Source organism: Sinohyriopsis cumingii, chromosome 4 (genome assembly GCF_028554795.1).
Source record: "Sinohyriopsis cumingii isolate HCF-2022 chromosome 4, ASM2855479v2, whole genome shotgun sequence".
NCBI lineage: Eukaryota > Metazoa > Mollusca > Bivalvia > Unionida > Unionidae > Sinohyriopsis > Sinohyriopsis cumingii.
This window is the reverse complement of record NC_142964.1, coordinates 68206482-68232451: the sequence shown is the minus strand read 5'-3', so window position 1 is coordinate 68232451 and position 25970 is coordinate 68206482. Positions and strand designations below refer to the sequence as shown.

General features: G+C 35.2%; 1 protein-coding gene across 1 annotated transcript in view; it reads right to left on the bottom strand.

Annotated features, from left to right (window-relative positions):
* LOC149801390 (epithelial sodium channel subunit beta-2-like) overlaps positions 1-25970 on the bottom strand; it is a 59647-nt gene that overhangs the window by 12949 nt on the left and 20728 nt on the right. The window contains exons 3-4 of the mRNA XM_089955462.1: positions 6059-6222; positions 4928-4987 (exon numbers count right to left, since the gene is read on the bottom strand). Of these exons, the coding sequence (XP_089811588.1) occupies positions 4928-4987; positions 6059-6222 (224 nt within the window). The remainder of the gene's footprint in view (positions 1-4927; positions 4988-6058; positions 6223-25970) is intronic.

Here is a 25970-nt window from a genome sequence, read left to right as displayed (position 1 = left end):
CTCTTGAGTACATGTCTGCAGGTGCATAAACAGGTAAAATCTGGCATTTGCTACAGGTGAACAAAAGCTTATCTATAGTTTCCTCTGACCGATTTCATGCTTTTCCTAATGTTTTGAAAGAATCAGGATCTTTCATCGGTACGGCGTAGACAAATAAAAGCGTTAATCCAATCCAGCTACTGGTTTTGGATCGGTTTGATGCTTTATGTCTGTAACAGTGTGAATTTCGTTGATGTCATGACAACACATAACTGAGTAAACGCTGCAGGTGTCAACACGATGCACAACCATTTAAATTGTTGGATGTGATTATGGTCTGTGCTAAATCCACGGCAGAGTGTTACGAATACGGTTTTTTAATCGGTCTGATTTTGGCAACATTGATCCTTAATGACTGCCGTCCCATAATGATATCAGGTTAACAATGGGAAGCTTAGGCTGATTGTGAAAAAATGCAAAGGATTTGAAATGTTTCAGAAATAACATTTGTACTTGCTAAAAAAAATCATAAGTGGAAACTTTGCAGAGATCGGTTTATTAAGGGAAGCGCAAGATATGTGAAATTTTTCAAACCTCGATAGCTGTGTGTTAATTTGGGTGGTAAATAAACCTAAGATCCTGACTGGGTAAATAACGGTTTTGGTTGTGTGTACCAGGCGAAGTTTCGGGTTTAATAAATGTTTTACGCCGTAAACTTAGTTTAAGTTTTGCGTGAGGTGAAAGTCTTGACTCCTGGGGCAGGGCTTATTCCCTCGTGACGAGGGACATGTGACTGGAAGTCTTGAGAGACGATTCTGTAAAAGGAGGAAAGATATAAAGGTATCGTGCCTTAGTTTAATATAATTTTTCCTCGATGTGAGTCTGAACATAATTTTTGAATTTGAATATCTAAGAAATTTATACATTACTTACTTTATAGGAGTCTAAAGATAATTGTTTCAATTCATTTGATTTGAATTTATTCGTTTATGTCATACAAATTATGTATGCTAGGAATTTATATTGTTAGGTTTATAGGAAGTGATGATACTGAATTGTTATTTAGCACATAATGTAGCAAAGACAATAAATGAATTTTGTTTAATTCATTTGTACAATTAAGTTTTGAATTCTCTTAACCTAAGAATTTGTTTAATAGCATTGAAACAGCAAGAACGGTTGCTTATTGTCGACCGTATGTGGGCAAGTTCGACATTTAGTCGAGATAGTGATTAATAATCCACACGGCAGGGGTGCAATGGTGAAGTAAGTGACTAGTCTGTGATATGGATCGATTTCGTGGCGTTAAATAGTACCGTTAGAGAAATACATTAGTCTTCCTGTACTATGTTTGCATAGTAAAAAAAATGAGCTAGACTTTGTATGTATGAACTTCCAGGCTGCGATCTGAGAACCATATTAGCAGTTAGTGTCCGTTTGAATTAGGATATGAAGATATCCGCATTAAGGAGAGGAGAGATAATGTTCAATCCAAGTAGTAAGGACCTAACAAAATATTTATGTTCCTTATTGGTCTTTTTTAACAAGGAGACAGCTGTACACAACACACAGCTTGAGACGTAGAAGTAAGACGATCGACATTGCAATTAAAAGAGGCTCGAAGAAAGAGAGAAGTCTTTGTAGGCGACGACACAAGGGAACCAGGGGATAAGTTTACCCCAACCTACTACCGGTGTTGAATCTTGATTGACCGCAGCCAAGTCATCGGATTATGCAGACATGCTGGATAACTGAGTTCAAAAACTCTCACTCGAGTGTATGATGAAATTTGTCATATCTGTGTACACGGAATTACTAATTGCATTTTTAATAACTTCTGGTAATTTGTTTCTAGTAGAAGTGCGATTTCATTGTGTTTATCTCATTTACTAAATTATTATATTTTATATACGGGGGCTGATGTTGTTCTATTCTATATCTATGCTCAGATCTCCATTTATTCCATCTATTGATTTCATAGTTTTATTATTTACTCCATCCAGGCAATAACACCTAGGTCTTTCATTCTCTAGATAACGATTACAACCGCCGCCACCCCCGTAGCAATGGTACAGTAATACAAGTAGGTTATTTAGTGCCGATCCAGTTGGAGTAAAATGCCATGCCCAAGGATAAACCACGTTAGCTAACACAGGCTGGTCTGATGATAGGATTCGAACCTATTAAAGATACATTCCTTCCTAAAAACCAAATGTAAACTGAGCGGTCGTATGTCTCTTTTACTTTGAAAGCAGGATTCGAACCCGCACCTTTCGGTCGTGAGTTCGTTACTCGGTACGCTAACGTTTAAGCCACATCAGCTCCCCAGCTACTGGGACGGTATAATAACGACGTGAATGATCGATTTTGAGATCGTACTGTTAAAAATGCATTCCTTCCAATACAAAAATGTGCACCAAGCGGCTGTTGGTGTGGTTTACTTTGCTACACATATTTTTAAATAAAAAGAAAACACTTGCAAATCTTCATGTGATAAGAGGTTATTAAGATATTATATTTTTAATAGATAACTGTAAACGAATCTTTCTATATTTAGTTTACTTTCAATTTGTTTTAAATCCTAACATAATTTGTATTACAATGGAAGTATTCTCTTAACGTAGGTTTGAGCTAGAGAAAATATGCGGGACCTGGAAACTTGAAAGAAGGGGATGAAATTAAATTGTTTGGTCATAATATCTGAAGCTTGAAAGACAATAAAAAATTGTTTATTAAAGAAGTTGTGGACGAATTCGATGCTACATGTTTAGCCGAAAGAATGATAGATAATATAGTTTTGAGAAGGGATTAACTGGTAGGGAAATTTTGCCTAGTACCGGGATGAGGAGGTGTTACCTGGTCGGGTTTCTCAACTCCCATTTTGCCAGGTTTCCCCACCCTCACTCTCACCCCATTTTTCTCAAACATTCAATGTTTTATTGTCATGATTATGATTATGATTATTACTGCGGGAGTGGCACAGGGCCTCCTTACAAAGAAAATTAGGAGTATCCGTCAATGAATTGAGGGATGCGCGGGGGGGGGGGGGGGGCGGGGGGTCTAACCTGTAACAATATACGAATATTTCTAATTTTCTTTGTAACTAGCTCCTGTGTTTCTAGGTAATGCAAAACCCGCCAAGCTCTGGGGCCCCGGGCGGGTAACCGTCCATCTCTAGTTTCAAGTTATTGTCAATAAATAGACGGTTTTCGCCCTCTAATTCACAAAGACAGAACAAATATGTGCAGATGAGTAGCTATGTACGTATCGGAAATGTTGAGTAGAAATAATTTACAAAAGAACTGGATTGCTTATCTGCCTTCTACACAGACCTCCAAATGAACTAGTTGGATAAAAAAGCGAAAAGCCACCGGAGACAACCCGCTACTTCGCTTTACCAGTGGTTGCCTGTGTCAAGATTTCCTAGTTTTGCATGAGTTCACATAACCAAATATACGTCATTAACAAAACACTATAACAGTCTCCAAGACACAAATGAAATTGTCCGTTTTATCGTTTTATTGGTTCATTGAAACAGAGTGAAATGTCATCATGGGTCACAGTGCAATCGGAATATTCACTGCGATTTCTGCGAGAGTATGCCTCGGGTGTATATCGGTAATTTACAGTAAAGTCATACATTTATTTCGCCGGAAACTTCTCTGCAAGAAAGCCAAATAGAACCCGCAATCCATTTTGGGCTACTTCTGTTAGCTCTACAACAGAAGTAATACTAGGATTGACGGTTGTTGTTGTTGTTGTTGTTGTTGTTGTTGTTATGGGGTTTAACGCCATTTTTCAGCACATGATAGGCTATACATGGCGGCCAGTATTAATGGTGGAGGAAGAACCCGGGAAAACCCCGGAAAGAACCACCAACCCACGAGAAGCTACTGGCAAGCTTTTCTCACATACCCACATTGGCTGAATCCGAGACTCGAACCGCCGCAGACAGAGGTGAGATGGCAGTGATCCGTAACGAAGAGCGCTTTAGACCACTCGGCCACTCGGGGCCCCCTAGGATTGACGGAGAAATTAAGAATGAAAAAAGCATATTCTTGGTCAATCCGTGGTTCGTAAATATTCGAGGTGATCCTATTTGATCTGATTATTTAGTTAATTAAAGTCTGCATTCCTTGATATCCAAACATTTCGTTCGAAACATCGATTAAATTTCACTGCAAAATCGTTAGAACAAAAACATATTTAATTACTTAATGATCAGATAGCTGTAAATGGGATAATTGTTTGCTCACTACTCGGATGTTAATGATTTTGATTATGGTTTCAACACCACATTCCTGACTTTTGCCAACGATTGCATTTCACAGAAAAGGGTCATGATAAGACCAGATGACCATATATTGCGTGATCTGCTATCAGGACGATGAGTAGAAAAAGGGATAGACTGCGTAAAAGGGCTATCCGTGCCATAACTTAACAGACCGGAACAACCTTTAAAAAGTTAAGAAATGAACTTAATTACAGGGAAAAGGTGGCTTATGAACGATTTAATTTTGACGTAGATGGAAATCTAAAATTCACTCATTTGCTCGGAGAAATAATGCCATAAATGTTTAGAGAATCACGAGATATATTCAGGACATAATTGAAATATACGAACCATATACGACCTCTGTTATCCTCATGTTCTCGTCAGTCCGATTTATTTGCGCATGTATTCATTTTTTGAAAAAGTTGAATTTGTAAACTCCTATTGGAGCCTATACATGATCTAAACCAGACTTGTAATATAGTATCACTTATTATGCATACTGAACACAAAGTCTCGGATGCTACAAAAAAGCTACGTTAATACGGCGATCCGTCATAGCGTGTTTAGTCACTGGACGTTGAAAACGTGGCCAAATAAGTAACTGAAATACCATTATGCCACCATAATTCTGTATTTTATGACATACGAAATAAATTGTGCAAATTTACTTACAAATTTGTCATACTGTACATCTTTCTGGCATCCAACATCAATTACATCTGTTATCTTGGTCTGAAATTAAATTTTTATTTCATGAAAATAATTGGGCATCGGTTTGTTCATGTTATCATAAATGTCTACGTTCTCAAAGCATTCTTGGTGATTTGAAAAGTTATGTCATTACAAAAGAATGGATAGGTCACACTGAGATTATTCAAAATAATATTTTAAGCTTTCCACTAAAACCGTAAAGCAACATTCGGCTGCTCTGATTGGATAAATGATATTTTTCCAGTGTCACCAACGATGTTGTACATTTTGTAAGAACATGGGCCGGCGCTACCATATAGGCAAACTAGGCAGCCGCCTAGGGCGCTGATTTCAGGGGGCGCATTTCTCCAAATCAACAACAGTTTTGAAAAATAAATAAATAAATTTCAGTTTTATTGAGGGTCGTTTTTTATCCTGGTTTATTTCATACAGGGACAAATATTTGGGTAGATTCTGCCTGACCGAAACACTAGCCTGACCGGAACAAGCAAAATGAGTGAGTGAAAATCGCGCGCATACGAAACTTTCAGGACGTAATTACTGTTTATAAATTTTAAAATTGATATTTTCGGGGGGGGGGGGGGCGCCAGAATCTAACCTTGCCAAGGGCGCCAGATAGTCTGGCGCCGGCCCTGTGTAAGAATATTTAATAAGACACATAAACTGATATCCCTTAAGTTAGTTTTCGCTCGCACTAGAAATGTCTCTTTAAATGTATGTTTTCGACTGGAAAGGTTGATAAGATATTTAGTATGTAAAATAATAACATTTGTGTGTTTTCGATCATTTATCCTTTGTGTAATCCTTTTTCCAAGCTTGTGCCATTCAAAACGAATCGGTCGATTCCAAAAGTGGTTGGGCTACTTTCACACAGAGTGGCACTATTGTTAGTCCGTTTTTCCTTCAAATATTCAACATAATGCAAGACTTCACGGGTAATTTAAATGGCGGGATTTAATTGCAAACCGGAGTTTTTACAGTTCTTGGTATTAAAGTGACGCTTTCTCTACGTATGCGTTTGTGTCTGTGTGTGTCTCAGTGTGTATGTCTGTGTATGTGGGACAGAAATCAAAGGTATGAAGATCCCCTCACCTGCTTTATGTTTGTTTGCGTTGCAGTTGTGGAGGATATGAAGTCATTTTGTCCGCTTCGTGGACTAGTGCCATCTGCGTGCACGAAGACATGGAATCCCACCGTGGGACTGAGGACATCAACGTATTCATGTCTTTGATTGTTCAACGTCACCTGCAGCGTATCTGCAGCGGAGAAAAAAAAGGACCATGTTAGAACTCGTGCCTAATTAACGAACAACTAGCCACAATAAGAATGTGTAGTGAGGTATTCTCTCTGGTGGTGTGCCAGAGTAGACTTTTGTTTTGTTGCCAACTAAATATATGCATATAATGGGTCTCCGCGAATTGCTTATTACCCAGCCGCCAGAGTGCTGATAACCCCGCAAGTTTAAAACAAACACTAATACGAAAGTCGTACATATAGAAAATATAATAAAAATCGTATGAAAATTGCTTGTGATATTTAGGCATGTATTTGTTACACAGACAATCGACTTTCTGCCAGAGAATCGGGCATATATGTCCCAACTAAATGTTATTGTAGCTATAACTACATAATGACTTGCACCTAACCAGCGAAGTTATTGGTCAACGGTCCGTTTGGTTTGCCGATACCCCATAATTACATATTAGCCTGACAGTACATCAAATTTCAAATTTTATTTATTTCATGTCGATCGCACAAGTTGAACCAAATTTTACGATGCGCTTTTGACGGCCACACGGTCGGCATAATGTAGTCTTATAAATGGAGGAAATCGAACAGCTCAGAGGAAACTACTCAGACTTGTATGTACAATTACCTATTTTGCTTATGACAAGCCAATGATCGAGCACGAAACCAAACAGGTGAAAAGCGAGACAAAACAATCAGACATTCTAAAACTTGCATATGCAAAACAGTCATTGTATTTCAAAATGAACACAGATTCAAAGTAAGTGAAGCATGATAATTATTGTATATTTGTTAACACGCTGGCCCTTATCTCTCTTCCTTTCTCGCTAATACTTTTAAGGTACCTTTAATATGCACCACATGCTCAAAATAGCAAAAGACAAGCTCATAATGTTTACAAAAATTCCAGGATGAAATTATAACCATTCTTGACGTTTAGAAATGCAGTTAAATATATATTCTCTACGCTTATTACATTGATTGCAAATCGGAAATAAACACCCTGAACGATGACGTCACAATCATATAAGTTGTTGTATATAAAATAAGTTGTTGTATGTAAATGTTGATATGGTGTGTGTGTGTGTGTGTTTAAATAAGATTTGGGGTTAAAATAAATATTGTTCGGGAAAATGATTTGAAATGTATATATTTCTATGTGTCAGCATTATGAAGGAAAAATGAACTATTCAGCCAGATTTATACATATAAAAATTATAAATTCATGGGCAAATTGCATCAAGGATATATATATCAGTAAACACGAAAATCCATTTAAAACGGTCATGATAAGTAATGAGAAACTAAATTTAAATCTGGGAATTATTGCTTAAAAGAATGACAATTTTGTAAAGTGTGTTATTTATTTATTTTTCATTATTTATTTATTCATTTGAAGGGGGATAAATTCAGTGGATGGGTGTTATTTGCATTCAAGATTATTAATGACAGCTGTGAAAAGAAAAACTATTGATGATTTAAAAGTGACGTCAAAAATATTGACAAAACCTCTGCAATAAAGTGGCTACGATTTTAGATAAACTGCAAGTGGAAATGGTGCAGAAAAAAATGATTGTCATAAAATCGAAATACGGGCAGGCAATGAAATTCGTATGTATTATCCAAATTATTATCATCCAAATAGCGTTTGTGTACTGTTGACCCTTTGGTTCCTAACAGCAGAATTTTTTTCATGAAGAAAAAAAAAGTCTTTTGAAACAGAAAACTAGTCTTGAAATCACATAGAAGGCTCGTGCCTCTTAGCGCCATACTACAGTGATTTGTTAGTTCCCTTGAAATATACTTAAACTACCCCATATATACCAATGTCTTAGGCACAAAATTTAAACTCTGTATATTAAATAAATTTGTTTGTAGACAGCATTTTATGTCTGAAGATTAAATTAAAAAGACACAATCAAGTAAATGATTTCGCAGTGTTATTTCCCCAGATTACTCTTACCGCGAACGTTAAATGCGTGCGCTTTGTTGCGCCTGCAAAACCAATTAACCAATTAATAAATCAACGAAAAAATGTTCCATACGAAAGAAACTGTTAAAGTGACTTTAGCCAAATTTTTTGCATGGGCACGCTGCAACTCTCTCTCTCTCTCTCTCTCTCTCTCGTACATTTAGGGGATTGGAATTTATGCTCAACATTAAAAGAAATATTCTTTTTCTATTATCACAGTGATAAATAAATATTATAAAGAAGACCATGTCCAAGCAAATACCGTAAAATACCATCATTGTCAAAATGACTCCCATCTAATTGCATATGTCAAGATTATTTGATTACGTCATATACTATTTGTTTGCACAATGTTTTCCCACGTTTAATTTATTCTTTGTGCTCAACAATATAATATTATATTACTGACTCTCAAACTCATACTTTTCACACTGAATAAAAGGCATGCATTGTCAGACGGCCGGCTATTTACCTTGCCGTGGATTTTTCTTTCTTTAGCATGCAGGATTAAGTATTGTGCAATAATATCATAAGAAATGCTCAGACATCTATTAGTCTATTATTGCACATTGTATGACACATTCCCAATGCAAATCTAAACGGTAGTTATACCTTCACTGTGTACGTAAGGGATTGAATCGTCGAATTTAATTAATGTCACTATATACATGATGACAACAAAATGCGATGCCGTGATCTGCAGTCATAGACACATATCGGAACAGTAAAATAATGCTGAACAGAAAAAATAACCAAACACTGCTTCTACGTCGTGTTTGCGGTAGATATTTCCCAAAAATAAACGAAATTTGTAATGTAGAGGAAAAAAATCAATATGTAGAATGGGTAAGCAAGTAACGTATAATTCATGATCGCTTTTATTTCCAGCCAGCTCCTCCACTAAGCAAACGGTACTAAATCCGTAACCGCGCCCCATACCTACATAATTAAGAATTTAATGCCTTTTTCTCAGTTTATCGTGGTATAAAGTTGCCGAATAACACAGCAAGTAACGTCCGAATAAATTTTTTTAAATAAAAGGCACGAAGCTAAAGGAAACAGAATATATACTGTCAGTTTCCAGATGACACTACTTTAATTCTTGATGGCTCTTTTGAATTTCTAAAATCCTCTATCGAAGTAGTATCTTCCTTGCAAGGATTTCAGGAATGAAACTTAACATTGCCAAAACAAGATCGGTTTTGAGAGGAATCAGGAAGTATGGTGCAGAAACATTTTATCCAGGATGAAATTACAGTGGGGGACAGAATTCACATCAATGGGCATCGAGTTTTCTGTGGAATTAGATAAAAAATGATAAAGATGAATTTTGAAAATAAAATATAAATGATTACAAATTGTTTAAAACATTGGAAAAAGCGATTTTAATACTAATCGGCAAAATAACAGTTTTGAAAACTATAATTATTTCAAAACTTAATCAACTTAGATGGAAGTTAGACGTGGATAAAATTAAAAGAGAGGTTATGCATCAATCTCTCAAGGTGGCTTGATAAATTTATTTTAGCTTTGAAAATAACACGGATTCATAGAATTATTCTGTCTAATAGAAGATTTGTAAATTTGTTCGAGTATGAAATATGTGAGGTTAAATACCTGTTCTTGTTAGGAGATGAAAATGTAATGAAATTATCCATAAAACCAATAAATGCATTGTGTCGTGACATTTTTTTTTTTTGGCTTGGAAACTGTTAATAGAGAAAATATACCCCAGACAAGAGAAGATCTTTTGAAAGCAAATTTATTGTTGAACTCACTTATATGGGGTAACAAGGTTCTATTTTTCTATCAGAAATGTTCTGGACATGACGTAATTTATAATTATGATATGCTTCCAATGCAAGGAACTATTATTGGTTTTGTTATATTTAAAGCCAAATATGGTCTCAACACGAATTTCCTTATTTTTTGAAGTATAATTCAATGTTTTAAGTTCTTATGTAAAAAGTTGGAGTTAGATATGACATCGGTTAAACCTTTTATCCCTTTCCATTTGGAAATTTAATTTCTTAATAATGAAGGGTGTAAAGACCTTTACGAACCACTACTGAAATCTTATGTTAAACAAACTAGTGAAAGGCAATGGAATGAAACTTTCAATTTGAATATGGATGTTTAGCCTAACATATATAGTGAAGTCAGAAATTCAAAATTACAATGGTTTCAATGTCGTGTTACTCAAAAGAATTTTGCCAATTAATTAATTTTTCTGTATAAAATACAATTTTCTGATACCGATACATGTACTCTTTGTAAACATTTACCAGAAACAATGCCGCATTTGTTTTGAAAATGGGACGCCATAAACAGGCTGTGAAATGATGTGTCCCACTAAATTTGGAATAAAGTAAACATAGATGCAGCACCAAGTGCAAATACTATAATATTGGGAGACAGAAGTGTAGATGGAATATATCAGCAACCTTTGGAGTTTTGTTTTCTTCTGGCCAAATATTGTATTTAAATATGTAAAATGGAAAAAGGTTGCTCCTGGATTAGTTGAAAGTTTTTCTTTAAAAACCACCATAATTTGCAAACAAAAATATATTGCATTAAAATCCGAAAGAAACGTTTGTGTTGATATGAGAACAATGGGAGCCATTATTCAAATAGTAACTAGACAAATTAGTGTTATAAATGAAAAGCAAGTTTTATAGCATGGTGTACATTATTGTGCATAACGTGTTTGTAATACATAATGTCCCTTCATGCTTGATAAACTGACACGATCTGAAAATTCTCTATATGTTTCATGTATCTTGTTATCTTATGTCAACAAAAAATCATTATTTACGGTAATTGAGTATGTACACCCTTGAGGAGCCCGGAATGTAATATTTATCTTTGGTAAATATATAAGGACCATTCAGAAAGCAAAAGACTTGTACATGTGATTTGCATTTTGTTTCAAAAATAGTTAATGGTCTGCCTCATTTTAAGGCGTCTCAGAAATATAGAGTATCGTTTATTAATCTGGCCCTTAGAAAATGCGGACAAGGACAATTTTGGCAATTAGGTATGTCCTACGTCGTTCACAATCTTTTGGAGTCACGAGTATAAACTAGTAATCTTTTGGAGACATATTTTTTTACATAATATTATAAGAAGAAAGGACATACAAACATGTTACCTTTTTCTCAAACCAGTAAATAGAATGTCTTAATTTAAGGTTTGTAAAGTATGCTTATAAAAGCGTTAAAACACCATCGTTGAGATAGATCAAGGGCAATTTGAAAACAATCACGCAATTTTGTTTTTATTTCTTAAAAACTGTGTATTTCCATTCTTCAGTGGTATCAAATTTTAACGGATTTATTAGGTAATTTAGACGTAATTTATTAAACTTGCTATCTGCAAATCTTTAAAATATATTAACAATAGATATCCTTTTGTCCTAATCGGTACTTTCATGGACATTTAATCAACATGAAAGCAAACAGTTTTCGTTACTTTGTGATTTTAAATATTGCATGTTCCAGTTAGAATAAAATTAATTAGAATGGTCTCAATAGTTTTGCTCCGTGTAACTATGAAACTTCTAATATTTGCTCTTAAAATCAAATTTAGAATGATGGTTTTTCAAATCTGCTGTGGGCACAATATACATTATTCGCATCACTGATAATATGTTTAGCAGTAGCTCGTGTTCTCTGTGTTTATTCCATCACCTGACAACTTGTTATTACACGAAATTCCGATAATTTGACGAGATATAGTTTCCATAGTTTCAGCATCAGTTTTTCTTATTGTTTGAACTCGATGCATTTTCTATGTTTTAACTACGTACATTTCAATATCATATGAACTATTCCAATTTTTGCCTCAATTAACAATTTATAAATATCTGAAGCTTTATTCCTCGGTCAATTTATTTTCATTCATTTATTAATCGATCAATCAATAGCTATATCTATTTGATGATCGACTTATTAATCGATTACAGAAAGAGTTTCCAACTTTGCAGTGTCAGCACAATTTCTACAACGACACATAAATATATATATGGCTCATTATTTACCTTTAGCAGATTGACCCTCAACAGTTATATACATATATATATCCTACTGGCCATCAATAAGTAATTAGCATACATATTTAGCTAATTAACCAACAAGTATATACACATACCTTTATGTTTGTTGCAGAAATTAATAGTGGACGTTTGATACATACAGAAAAAAACTGTCATAAGAAAAACATCCAATCAATAAAAGAGATATACACTTACAAATACATACACAAATACACATACATGTTCACTCACACATTATATAAGCATACAGCACGTGTTAATATATGACCTTTAAAATACAGAATAATATGTTTATTTATTGTATGTGTATTTCAATACAAATTTTGTCGACAGAAGGCATAGTGTCATCAATATATAAGCAGTATTTAAAATGTATTGAAAGTAGCATCAGAAGAACATTGTACATAAAAAAATGACATAATAAAGCATACATTAAAAGAAGATATCGAGACGAGAAGTGCCGGAAATAAGCAGCGGATGTAATAATAATAATAATAATAATAATAACTATAATCTTGTTATTTTATGTAACTTTGAGTAGCAGTCATCATAGTTTGACGTTCAATTATTGCTGTAGAGAGTAATTTCCCCAAAATCGGTGGAAAAGTATACAGGAATTTGTATCTATTTTAGGTGAATGAAACTGCAGACCATAGACCACTTTTCAAAGTATATACCAAACAACAATCCATCGGAAGGTGTACGTATCCAGATATTGACAGCGATCAGACAGAAAGACAGCTGTACTTAATACACTACTTAGAATACATGTCACCAGGATTCGTACAACCTAGTCACTAGACAGTGTGCGATATCTACAGATCAGGAAATAATTTGCGATTCATAGCTTGACCTTATGTACCGAAAAGAAATTGTAGTCTGAGAGTAGTTGTACTTAGCCAAAAACAATTTTTGAAAAAGTTCAATTAACCGACCTGTCCGACGCTTTCAATGAAAGAATCATATTGCAGTAACAAATCAATGGAGAACACACACACCTTCATGTGATCAGGTCAGGTATTTCAGAATATATCACTTATTATTAGTCATATACATCATTTACACTCATGTTAATATTTCGATATGACTATTACTGTAATCTTTTTCTCTTTTTTTAATTTTCTACATTTATGTACTAACTGATTTTTTGTTGTTGAGTTTAATTATAGCGGCGTGCGCACAATTGTGCATGTGCCACTTTTTTCTGACTTCACCGCAGCCTGCTAGTTGTTCCTGGGGAAGGGAATGGTGCCACCTCCCCCAGGCTTTTATGGATTCAAGGAACCCTGATAGTTTAGCCTCAATCTGTGGGTCCATAAAGGTCCCTTATAGTTGAATGGTTGGCTGTCATTAGTGGGAAGGAGAGCTCGGGAACGGTCCTGCTTGCTTTACATCGCTGGTTTCTTGTTGCATTTGCCTGGTGTTTCTCGCAATTTTTTTCGATTCTTTTCTTCTTCTTCAGAATGTTCTAAAAAGGGGTGATGTTCTATGCTGTTTATAGAGATTCTTAGTAGAAATCATGTATGAAGAGAGATTTTCAAGGTTATTATGGTATTACTAGTTGAGGTGCTTAGGGTGTGCTTCCTACGTTATGTTATTTATAAGTTTTTAGATATTGCCTCTTTAAGTTATTTATTTATTAATGTTTTTAGAGATTGAATGTTATTTATACTTTATTTAGCAAGAGACCGGAGTCCTAGCTGATTACTCGGTTCGTTAAGGACATCTAGGACATCCGATTTTGCGGTTTCCTTAGCTTTTTATAGGTGCTTCGTAAGTGAATTATTTATTAATACGTTTATAAAACTGAATGATATGTTATGGGTTTTTATGTGGTGGCTTCTAAATTTATTTAGCTAGTTACTGGGTCTTTTGGTTTTGTGGGGATAGTACTTATATTTTGTTCCTAAATCCTGCTGAGTCTATGAATTAATTTATATTTTTATATGCTGATTGTTTATTTTTATTAGAGTCCAAAAGTAACTCTGGGTATGTGTGTGGTGATCCAATCTCTTTTTGGTTTTTGATAAATATTAGCGGGTTCATATTTTGGGCATATATTGAATACGTGGTGTAGATCTTCGGTGGTGTGGCAGTTAAAGCAGTTAATGGTTGCTGGTTTGGGTCCTATAAACCTCCCAAAACTGCTTGCTAGTTTAGTTTTTCCAGTTATTATCCTGTTTATGGTTTTCTGTTCTAAATAGGTACCCTTAGGTAGCTGTATGTTCCTATCTACGTTTTTGTGGGTTTCATGATGCTTTTTACCTTTTGTGGAGGAGTTCCAAAAATCTTGCCCTGTTTGGTCTATATATGTTTGTGCGAAGCTTAGTGCTTCTGCAGAGCTATAGTTAAGCTTGATAGAGTTTTGATCTCCTAGTTTGGTTTGTGCAACTTTGTCTGCTGTTTCGTTGCCAGAGATTCCAATGTGCGACGGTATCCACATGAGCTCGACTAATTGATGTGCTGTGGTGATATCGTCGATTAATTGGCATGCTCTGTCGAGGAATTGTTCCCTAGAGTGTGTATTGCGATTTTGGATCGATTTGATAACGCTTAGGGAATCGCTTATAACGACTGCTTTAGGTATGTGGTTGTCTTTGATCCATTGTAGTGATTCAAGTATAGCCCAGAATTTAGTGGTGTAAATGGAGCAATAGTCAGGTAATCTGGATCCCGTTTGTATATTGAATTCAGGGATGACTATTGCTGCTGCTGTTCTTGGTGGGTTGCTTGTTTTTGATCCATCGGTATACATTTTAACATAGTCCGTGTATTTTTGGTTGATTTCGTTTACCAGTACAGGTTTTAGTAAGTTTTCTTGTCCTTCTTTATTGCCTAATTTGGTAGCTTCAATGTTAATCCTTGGTGGTTTTTGTAACCATGGTGATTTGTTCTGGTCTGTATTGTTTGTTACCTGTTTTTTTTGTAGAGGTATCTTTTCTCTTAGTTCAAGGATTACTTTGCAACTTGGTGTGGTGGGTATGATTTTGGGTTTGAAGACAACTTTACACTTATTTATAGCTATTTTGGTGGGATGGTTGTCTGGGTGGGTATCTAATCGAATGGAGTATCGGAGGAGCAGTTCTTGCCTACGTAATTTTAAGGGTAGTTCTCCTGTTAGTTTTTGTAGTTCTTCTAATGATGTTGAGGGAGTGTTCCTGTGCATAATAGTAAGGCTTTTCTCTGGATAGTGTCAAGTTTTTGTAGTACAGGTTGCTTAGCCGAGTTATATGCTTGTCAACCGTAATCCAGTTTTGATCTAATTAGGGTTTTATATATCGTGAGGAGGGTTCCCTGGTTGGATCCCCAGTCAGTCCCTGTGATGTTCCTGAGTAAATTGAGATCTTTGTTACAATTCTGAGTGAGTTGTTCAATTTGCTGTTTCCATGTGAGGTGGTTGTCATAGAATATTCCTAGGAATTTTACTCCTGTTACGTATTTGATTAATTGATTTTGTATATAGAAGTTTTGATAGACTAGGTTGTTATTTCGTTTGGGGATGAATATGATTGCCACAGTTTTTTCATGAGATATTTTGAAACCCCATTTGCCCACCCATCTCCCTATGTTGTCTAGGCTCTGCTGGATTTCTTTAACTACTGTTTTATTGTCAGGATTTCCATTCCTCCATGTGCCACTATCATCTGCAAATTGTGACAAGTTTATTTTTGTGGAGGCTGCATTGAGGTCAAGGTCGTTTACCATTAGGTTAAATAATAGGGGACTTATTACACTGCCTTGCGGATTTCCATTTTCAAGTGAAAATTCTTCCGAATGGGTGTTGCCTATTCTTGTGGTAATTTTCCGGCCTGTGAGGAAATCGCCAATCCAGTTGAACAAGCGTCCAGTTATTCCAAATTGGTTTAATTTGGTTATTAGTCCATTGGTCCATACTAGGTCGAACGCTTTTTCTAGGTCTAGAAAAACCGCTATGAGGTTGCGATCGGTTTTCATATGTGCGTTAAAAGCGAGTTTGATGTCTGTTTCCAATCTGAGAAGTTGGTCAGTGGTGGACCGTTTGTACTAACTGATGCCATCGTCATATCCTGTTAGCTTCGAGTCGCTACGAACTATGAAGCTACGTACGTCGCTGCCAGGATGATTAGCTGTTCGCAATCCACGTTGAGTCAACGCGAGAGTAAAGAACTGATCTGCATATTACCCACTAAGCTTTCCTCCATATGTTTTCGTCTTTTTTATATATTAAAAATTCCATAAATTTATAATGTAAAAGGATAATATGTAATTTTACCATTGCAAACTTATAATGCAAATTACTAATGATCAATTAAAGGGGAATGTGTAATTTTACCATAGCAAATTTATAATGAAAATTACTAATGATCAATTAAAGGGGAATGTGGAATTTTACCATTGCAGATTTATAATGCAAACGGTTAATGATCAATTAAAGGGAAATGTGGAGTTTTACCATCGCCAAGTCTCTGCTCAACTACTGAACATACACACACATGCATGTACGCGCCTGTTTCGTATTTCGTCATTAAAAAAAGTATTGCCATCAGTTTCATATTTGAGAGCAATAAAGGATAACTAGCCTTTAAACAAGTTAATACTAAACCAGGTATCGAACTTTATATTAGTTATTTACATTATTTATTGAGTTTGGAAAACATTAGTGATTTCAATAATAATCTATATATTTATCTCCTTGCCAAACTCTCCTCAGAATTTTAACAAATTGATTAAAAAAATTTCACATTATGATATAAGTCAAAAGTAAGTACAATTAGAAAATGAATAAGTTTCAGAATATGCACAAGGAAGGGGCGTGTAGCAATGATATATATTAATGATAGATATTACAATATTTAACTTTGCTCTAAAACTAACTTTGATTTGTATATATGACAGACGTTTATCCCTCACAAAGTAAAAAATATTCTTCAAAGCAATACAGATTGTGCGTTTTTTTTTTTACAAATCACTTTCACCAAAAGTGAAACAAAATGGCACGACAATTTCAACTTTACAAGTGACATATTCTACAGTGATTAAAGTAACCCCGAAAATCAAAATTACAATGGTTTCAGTATTGTATGAAAGATGCAGTTCTACCAATGAATTCACGCTTACATAAAATATATGCCAATTATACCGATAAATGTACCTTTTGTAATAGTTCATCAGAAACCCATTTGCTTTGGGAATGCAATGTGATTTATAGGTGGTTTCCTACTGGATTCGACATGTACTAAAAACAGCATAGTCCAAGCGCCAGAATGGTTTTATTTGGAGACTGATATATAGAGACACTGAATGGAAAACCTTTATATTTCATTTTTCTTCTTACCAGATACAATATATACATACAAGTTGAAATGAGACATGCTTATATTACACGGAATTAATAGAAGCTTCTTTAAGAATATTATATAGTAGAAAAATATATTACTGTCAAATCGGAGAGGAAAGAACGTGTGGTGATAATTTGGGAATAGTGGGAACCATTACTTCTTTCTAAGCATAGTTAATTTTTGTATTGTGATCATCTTTATTTATTTATGTTCACGCCATTGAACTAGATGTAATATTAAGAATCCATGTTGCCGATTTGTATGTGTACTAAATATAAGAGAGAATACTTCAATGTTGCGATAACGCATACGTCTAATCTCATGGCCATATTGTACAGTAAACAATTACAAATTTTGATTAAAACAAAATAATGACTCACTATCCCACCTTTACTGAATGCGGTCCCGTTTTCCAACGTTACCGCTGGTCATGGTCTTGATGTTTTCATATGCAAGTGCAACGCACTGAATGGAATACTGTCTTCTCATTGGTCGAATGAAAATTATGTCATCAGTAGGCGAAGTACGTCATCAATAGGCACAGTACTTATATGATTTATAGGTAAATTGTAAGCTAAGATATATCACTGTTTCACACACAAAACCTTCAAAAATATGTTTCCAAATGTGTCATTTGTCCTTATCAATCATGGATTTAAAATCCCAAGTGTAACAGCTCATCCACGTCCATTTTGTCATTGCAGTGTTACCAGATTTAAAAATAGATTGTAAAATAATTACAAACATGGCAGTGTGATGCTCTCGGAGATTAGTATTTATGTAATCGAATACACGTAAACCACAAGGTTCTGCAGTTAATAGCCATTAAAGCGGTTGTCATGATATTAATATCATATTATATGTATTTATAAGGGTGACCGCTTCACTCTTCCATATACAAATTTGTTTAGAGTAGATTTCTTGTACCCCAAAGGAAATATTTTAAACAAGTTAAATTGTAACCGTTCAACAGATATTCCTTCAATAAAATCCCGAAACTTCTTTTCCACACATAAGAACAGATAAAATATACAGCACACATTTTAGGACGTAGAGCTGATATATAAATTAAATTGAAATCAGACCATATCAAAGCTATGTATTGCCAACATGTTGGAACTATTTTTTTGTGTGTCTATTCATCAACATATATTAATCCAGAGAAATTTAAGAGTGTTTAATTGCTTTGACAGCACCTCTTTTGTGTATGTTTCGTTGCTACTTGGTTGACAATCGTGACTTAAAAAGTGTAATTCAAAGAGCCATTTCTACAAAATGACCAATTGACTGATCTTAGAGATCATGTAGTACTACTTCGTGATATAGTGTTGCATATTCATTGTTGTAGCATAATGTAGTCTTTGGTTTAACTGCCACGAAAAACGAAAGAAACTTTTTTTTTTTTGTTCCTACTCAGATGGATATCATACAAGAAAACTCATACTCATGTGTATGCCGTACAACAGGACTCATACTCAGATGGATTGGGGATGGAGTCTATTGGAAGTACTGCACCCCATTAAAAAAATTACACTTCTTATAGAAAGTCCTTGATCTGACCTTACGCTTAACGATTATTTTAACATGAACATAATTAATTAGTTTAGGATGGTTATAGACATCTTCAGTATAACAAGTCAGAAAATATGTATGTATGTATGTATGTATGTATGTATGTATGTATGTATGTATGTATGTATGTGTGTGTGTGTGTGTGTGCGTGTGTGCGTGCGTGCGTGCGTGCATGCATGTATGTATGTTGTTGTGGGGTTTAACGCCATTTTTCAGCACACGATAGGCTATGCATGGCGGCCAGTATTAATGGTGGAAGAAGAACCCGGGAAAACCCCGGGAAGAACCACCGACCCACGAGAAGCTACTGACAAGCTTTCTCACATACCCACATTGGCTGAATCCAAGACTCGAACCCACGCAGAGGTGAGATGGCAGTGATCCGTAACGGAAAGCGATTTAGACCACTCGTCCATGTATGTATGTATGTATGTATGTATGTATGTATGTATATATGACTGGCTGACTGACTTTATTTCCTCTTCAGAAGATTTCATTCAGTTAATTGTTCGTTAGTACAAAAAAGACAGGAATATAGCGTGACATTAATGGACTTACAGTACACTAAACATGTTATATATATATATATATATATATATATATATATATATATATATATATATATATATATATATATATATATATATATATATATATATATATATATATCAACAAAAGTCAAGAAAATGCAATATCTAAGGACATGAGTGAGATAAATAATTGCAAACGAGATAGATACGCAAATAGATTAAGACAGGAAAATAAAGGAATTGGAATTATTTACATTCGACTGGAAAGATTTAAATGGATTATCATGTTCTCTCACTTAGAACACCTGTAAATAATTTATAAGATGGAAATGAAATGGGTCCAACTGAACAACCATAATATCAGATATCGTTTTCAAGTTCATTTGTTCTTCAGTACAGTATGCCTATTCCTTCAGCCACCACACACATGAATGCCTGCCATGATTGATCATCCATAGAATCAAAGATGTCCACTCTGTGGCCCAAAAGGATATAAAGTAATGAGTCATTGTCCTGACATAAAACCAGTGCGAGTCTAGAATGTCCATTGCATCTATTATTTTTCAAACATAGTATTACGTTCGTCGTTTAGGGCTTGGCAGTGTAGTAGCATATGCTTGGCTCTGTCTGTAGTCATTCTCTTGCAGAGTTTACAGTTACGTTATGTTGAAATTGAACACATAGTTAAATAGGCAATGTTAGCGAAAGTCCAAGTTTTATTAGGAAAACATTTACCAAGTTTCCAGACAGCAAATGGTTGAAGATTAGTATGGACACTTGCATAATATAAAATTCCAGGTCACATTTCAAGTTTAGATCTCCACAATGATTCTTCGTAGCAGTGAACTGCCGTTTCAATATTCCTCCTCCAGCTGGTATTTCAAACGAACACGATATATATCTTTAAACAAAACCAACGCTCTCGCTCTCGTGTATCAGAAAGTCAAGAATTCTTCTGTTGAACATAATTTTCCATGCTAGTGAACCATTAACTCAGCAGATTTTATTGAAGAAACCTAATTTGATTTTATCTACATATCCCTCAACTGACCACAGTCCAAGACTGCTAATTGTTGTTCCTGTAGAAGAGCGCTGATCAAGACCTATAATTCTTCTTGCAGCTTTTCTTTGACATACTTCTAGATCATATTCCTGTGACTGGCTCAAGTTGGACCATAATTCACTTCCATATGTAATAGCAGTTAGTACTATTTTTGACCATATTTTAGCACTATTAATTGGATTCATCCCATCCTTTCCAATGCCAGTTCCAACAAGGGAATAAAATACTGATCTTCCTTTATCACAAGGATTTTTCACTGCAGCAGTATTAGAATGATCTGTGGAGAATGTAACCCCAGCATAGGTTGTTGAAGAAACTAAAGGAATCATTTTATCTCCGAGCATTAACATATATTTTTTATGATTTTTTTCTTCGAAAATATGACAATATTGCTTTTATCAGCATTGTACCGGAGTCTCCACTTCGATGCATAGTCATGGAGGTTGTGAAGTAAAACACACATACCATCAAATGATGAAGATAGCAAGTCGTGTCATCCGCTAGTAAAACACAGTGGATACTTAAGGTACCAACTTGCATTCCAGATTTTGTTGACTCCAGCAGGGATATTAGGTCATTTATCATGACTAAGAATAGCCATGCTGATAGCGTTCTTCCTTGTCCTACCCCTTGATTGACTGAGTATGGTTTCGAATGATGGCCGTTGAGCAGAACAAGGGCACTAACGAAAAGAATTTCTAATCAATCTCCACAGTTTTCTTTTAACTCCGAGATAGAATAACTTATAAGAAGAAGCCATCATGCCATACCGTATTAAAGGCCTTCGCATTGTCCAGGAATGCAGCATAAACTTTTGAGTGACCTTCTAAATAATGGGCTATTCCCTCTTTTATAATAAAGGCTGCAGTGATGCCATTGCATTAGCTTCGAACTCCCTGTTGTGATGGGTGAGAGAAATTGATCCTATCACTAAAAAGAATTAGCTTCTTCAACAATATTTTTTCAAATATTTTTTAAAAAACGGGAACGAATTAGATATCTCTATAGTTATTCATATCTAGCCTGTCTTTTTCCCACCTTTGAAGATAGGTATAAGATTTACAGTTTTGAAGTAGTTAGGATACGTTTCCAAGGAAATTATGCTATTGTACACTTTGCACAAAATAGAACTAATCGATTGTATGTATGTGTGTATGTATGTATGTATGTATGTATGTATGTATGTATGTATGTGTGTGTGTGTGTGTGTGTGCGTGCGTGCGTGCGCATGTATGTATGTATGTATCTGAAAGGCAGATCAGCACAATTCAGGCTTGTTTTTTTAATATATCCCCGACCGGCTGAGTGGTACAGCATACGTAGCGTGATGCATGACTTCATTAGGTAATACACATCTAATAAGGAAGGGGTTCATATTGTGTTTGTATTTCTTATGAATTCAGAGTGTACACTGAATTTCGATAATGTACAAATTATTTGTTGTTCAAGATAATTAGGAAACGATAATTGTTGAGAAAAAGAAGCAACCAATTCAGACGATTCATACCGATAACAGTTATAACAGTTAGGGGTAATTAAAATTAGTTGGCGTAAGACAAGACACGCGCTGCATCTTCCTTCTGTTTAACCGCGACAAATGGAAATAATGGCTACACGAATTTTCTCGCAATGTGCGTGAAATAAAAACGCGAGGTTGGAGAGTTCAGAGATAATACTTTGTGCTGTCAATGTTTTGCCATTACTGCTGTAAAAGCTCTATTCCAATAAAACAATGAAATGAAGCATATTTTAAGTCAGTGTTGTCCATCCCGCGGGCTGATTTCAAAAGGCCCGCCAGAACTCGAGCAACTATATAGTCGTTGCTTTTCAGTTTTCTGCTGCGGCCCTCGGCTTCAAGAAAAACGTTTTTCAGTGACCCATGGTGTCAAAAAGGTTGGACAGCACTGTTTTAAGCAGTCGAATGGTGTAACTGCTGTGAGTTTGCTAAACGTTTTACGGACTTTTTAAGTTTCATGTCTCCTACGTAGAGACGATAAATTATGTCCCTGCCGTTCCTCCTGGGATACTGCAATGATGGCCGTTGTTATGTTGCGAATGAGATATTGCACTTCAATTAATAGCCACTTTGGTTTAATGTGCTTCTTGCCACAAATAGAGATCCTTTTGAATTTTAATCTGAGGGTACTGCTCTGACGTAATGTAGCCAGCAGGGGACCAAAATGATTTACAATTTACAATTGTCAAGGTGACCCGGATAATTAGTGCGGAGCATAGCATCTGAGACAATTAAACACGCGTGAACTTCAAAGTGGATATGAACACGGTAGAGTGCAATATCAACCAGTATGAAAGTATTTGCATATTTCAATCTGATATCTGTATCTTTTTTATTTGGAACAGAGATAGTGCGTTGGAATAACAGAAATAAATATAACAGCAACACTGTAATGAAGAAAATAAAATGATTGGGGCAGTCATTTCCATCTCAGAATTATTAAATCTATCTATCTATCTATCTATCTATCTATCTATCTATCTATCTATCACATGTAAATTCAAACTCCCGTTTCCTCACCAATTAATTTTTTCCTAGGCAAATTTCTTCTTTATGAAACTTTGTCAAAAGAATGGAGGAAGAAATTTGATTATCATAGCACTCCCTTCGTTTGTATGTACTCCTGCCTCAGATCTAAGCTTCAGATTCCCAAACTTGGGCTACTGAACCAGTCGTTATTAGAATGTCTCTCTCTCTCTCTCTCTCTCTCTCTCTCTCTCTCTCTCATATCTGGGTCTTTATGCATCACGCTGACATAATATATGGCTATTGCCAAGGTTGCATTGAAACAGCTCATGGAGAAGTTGCTCCAACTCCCCGTCCAGTTAGGGGACCGCGCAAAGCAGTGAAATGGTTTCTGTTGGGGTGAGGCAGTCGCTTTTTTAATTGCACCATGGCTTCCTACCACCTTAATCCGGCCTTGCCTGCTGCTCACATTTGAACTCCAATCTGATGACTTTCTTGTTAAAATTGACAGAAACATTAACAAAAGTTGACCATTTTGCAATTTTCAGATACATATCAATAATAGCGATAAATAAATATAAATACAAAGACAAGTGGAAGTCACCATTTAGCTATCGAATACGTGTGCAATCTTATACGTGTGTGATCTTATCATCTTATCACCAAACCTTCCTCATTAAAAAAAGCGAACTATGTGAAAGACAGCCGTACATCTGCACAAAGGTTGTATATTGACTCGACTATCATGTCAGTTCAAAAGCGATCTTGACGCTTAACTGCCGTATGAGTGGATGTTTTTAGTGCGATATATCGCGTCACCTACGAGCTCGAGTTATTTATTGCTGCAGTGATATCTAACTCTGAGGTCGTTAAGTTTGAAGGCCAAAAATGAATCAACCTCCCCCAAGAGTCTATGCGAAATATAGCGAAAATTGCTGCAAAAACCTCCTGCACATCTGAATACCACCTCTGTATCAGGGCCAAGTTAAACTTGATCTCATTTATCTATCACTAAAAAAAAACTTGATATAAAGTAGACTTGTGCACAACAACTGCATTAAAGGGTCTGCTGAGCGGTCCTTTTAAACAGGGACGAGTGTATACTACTACCACTACTACTACTACTACTAATAATAATAATAATAATAATTATAATCATTATGTCTTTATTTTAAAAGGATGCGTTATTTAGCATTTGGTGTACAAATTACATCCGTACATACATCGGTAAAACTCATAATCCTACTTTAAGAAAACAAGAATGAGATGTAAAATAAAAGAGGATATCATTAATTAGAACAATACTAGAAGAGGAAATTATGTGTAAACAATGCAATCGGAAATATTAATCCGGATATCATTAGACGCGAGACAAAGGTTAGTCATTATAAATACACTTGAAGCCTCGTTTATGATTTCAGTAGGATTAACATTCCATAATTTAGGAGTAAAAAGAACAAAGGTCACGAGCATATATTAGCGGTTTGGTGATACAAGATAGATAATCAGGTACAAGGCCATTATCCGTTTTGTACCTCATGCAAAATTCTTGCAAAACAACACGTTCCCAAAATGGTAACCAGTTTAAATGCTATTGAAAACATGGTGTGAACCTATCAGTTTTTAGAATAATTTAGAAGTATTCGGTCAGCTCGTTTTTGCACTTTACCAATCGTATCAGTTTGAAGGGTACTACAGTTGCCAGAAATGCTGCACCCATACTCTAAAATTTTGTAAATATAGCTATTGTAATACAGCTAAAGGATTTTATCAAAAACTTAATTTGAGAGAAGTTTCTTAAGTACAATCCATTTACTTAGTATAAAAAAAGTTATTAATCCCCGTGTTTCAATGCAGATGGCCAACAATTTATTAGGGTATATACAGACTTATTGAAAGTCACTGAGCATGAGTTTAAGTACACAATTATTGGGCAGTTTCTGAGTGGAGTAAATTGTCAAAAAAGTAGCTTTTATTCGAGTTATATGCATTTTATTTTATGTACACCACTTTTAAACAGCTTTCAATTTCGGTCATGATGATGAGACTTGACAACGGTTGTAACGCTGCCCGAAGCGTAGATACTTGTCATCAGCGAATATTTAGGAATTATAGTATTTAAGACACAATCATATTTGGTTTACAGAGATTTTTTTTTATAATTTTTTTTTAAAATACGAAAGAACAGGTCCTTCATTTAAACATTGCGGGCGTCCAACAAATGTTACTAGTTCTAATAATGACGAGCCGTTTCCGATACTGACAATTAGAGTCCTCTCTGATAAGGTAAGACTTGACCAAAGCATGTATAATTGTTGCATATTTAAAGAATGACACATTTTTCAAACGAATATCGTGATTACCAATATCAGGGTCGTTTAAAAAGAAAATATCAGGACAACATGAATGATTTTAATTGCGTTAATATCGTATAGTCATTTGTCTATTGGTTTAATCAGAGAGCCTTGACAAGAGTCACTTTTTCCGAATCTCGACTTAGATCGATGTGCAAGATTATATTTACCGAGATAGCGAATAGGTGGGTAGAAATGTGTTTCTCGATTAATTTCTAAAAGACGGACATGATAAAAAATAGGTCAATGTTTATAATTTGATGGCTAATTCTTGGATCAGCCTTTACGAATAAGAAAAGCATTTGACATCCTTTAAGACATCGATGAATACACTAGTTTTAAAATGACAACTACAGAGATAAGTGACAGGAAGCTACAATATCTGTGGAAAGATTTAATATTTTGGCACTA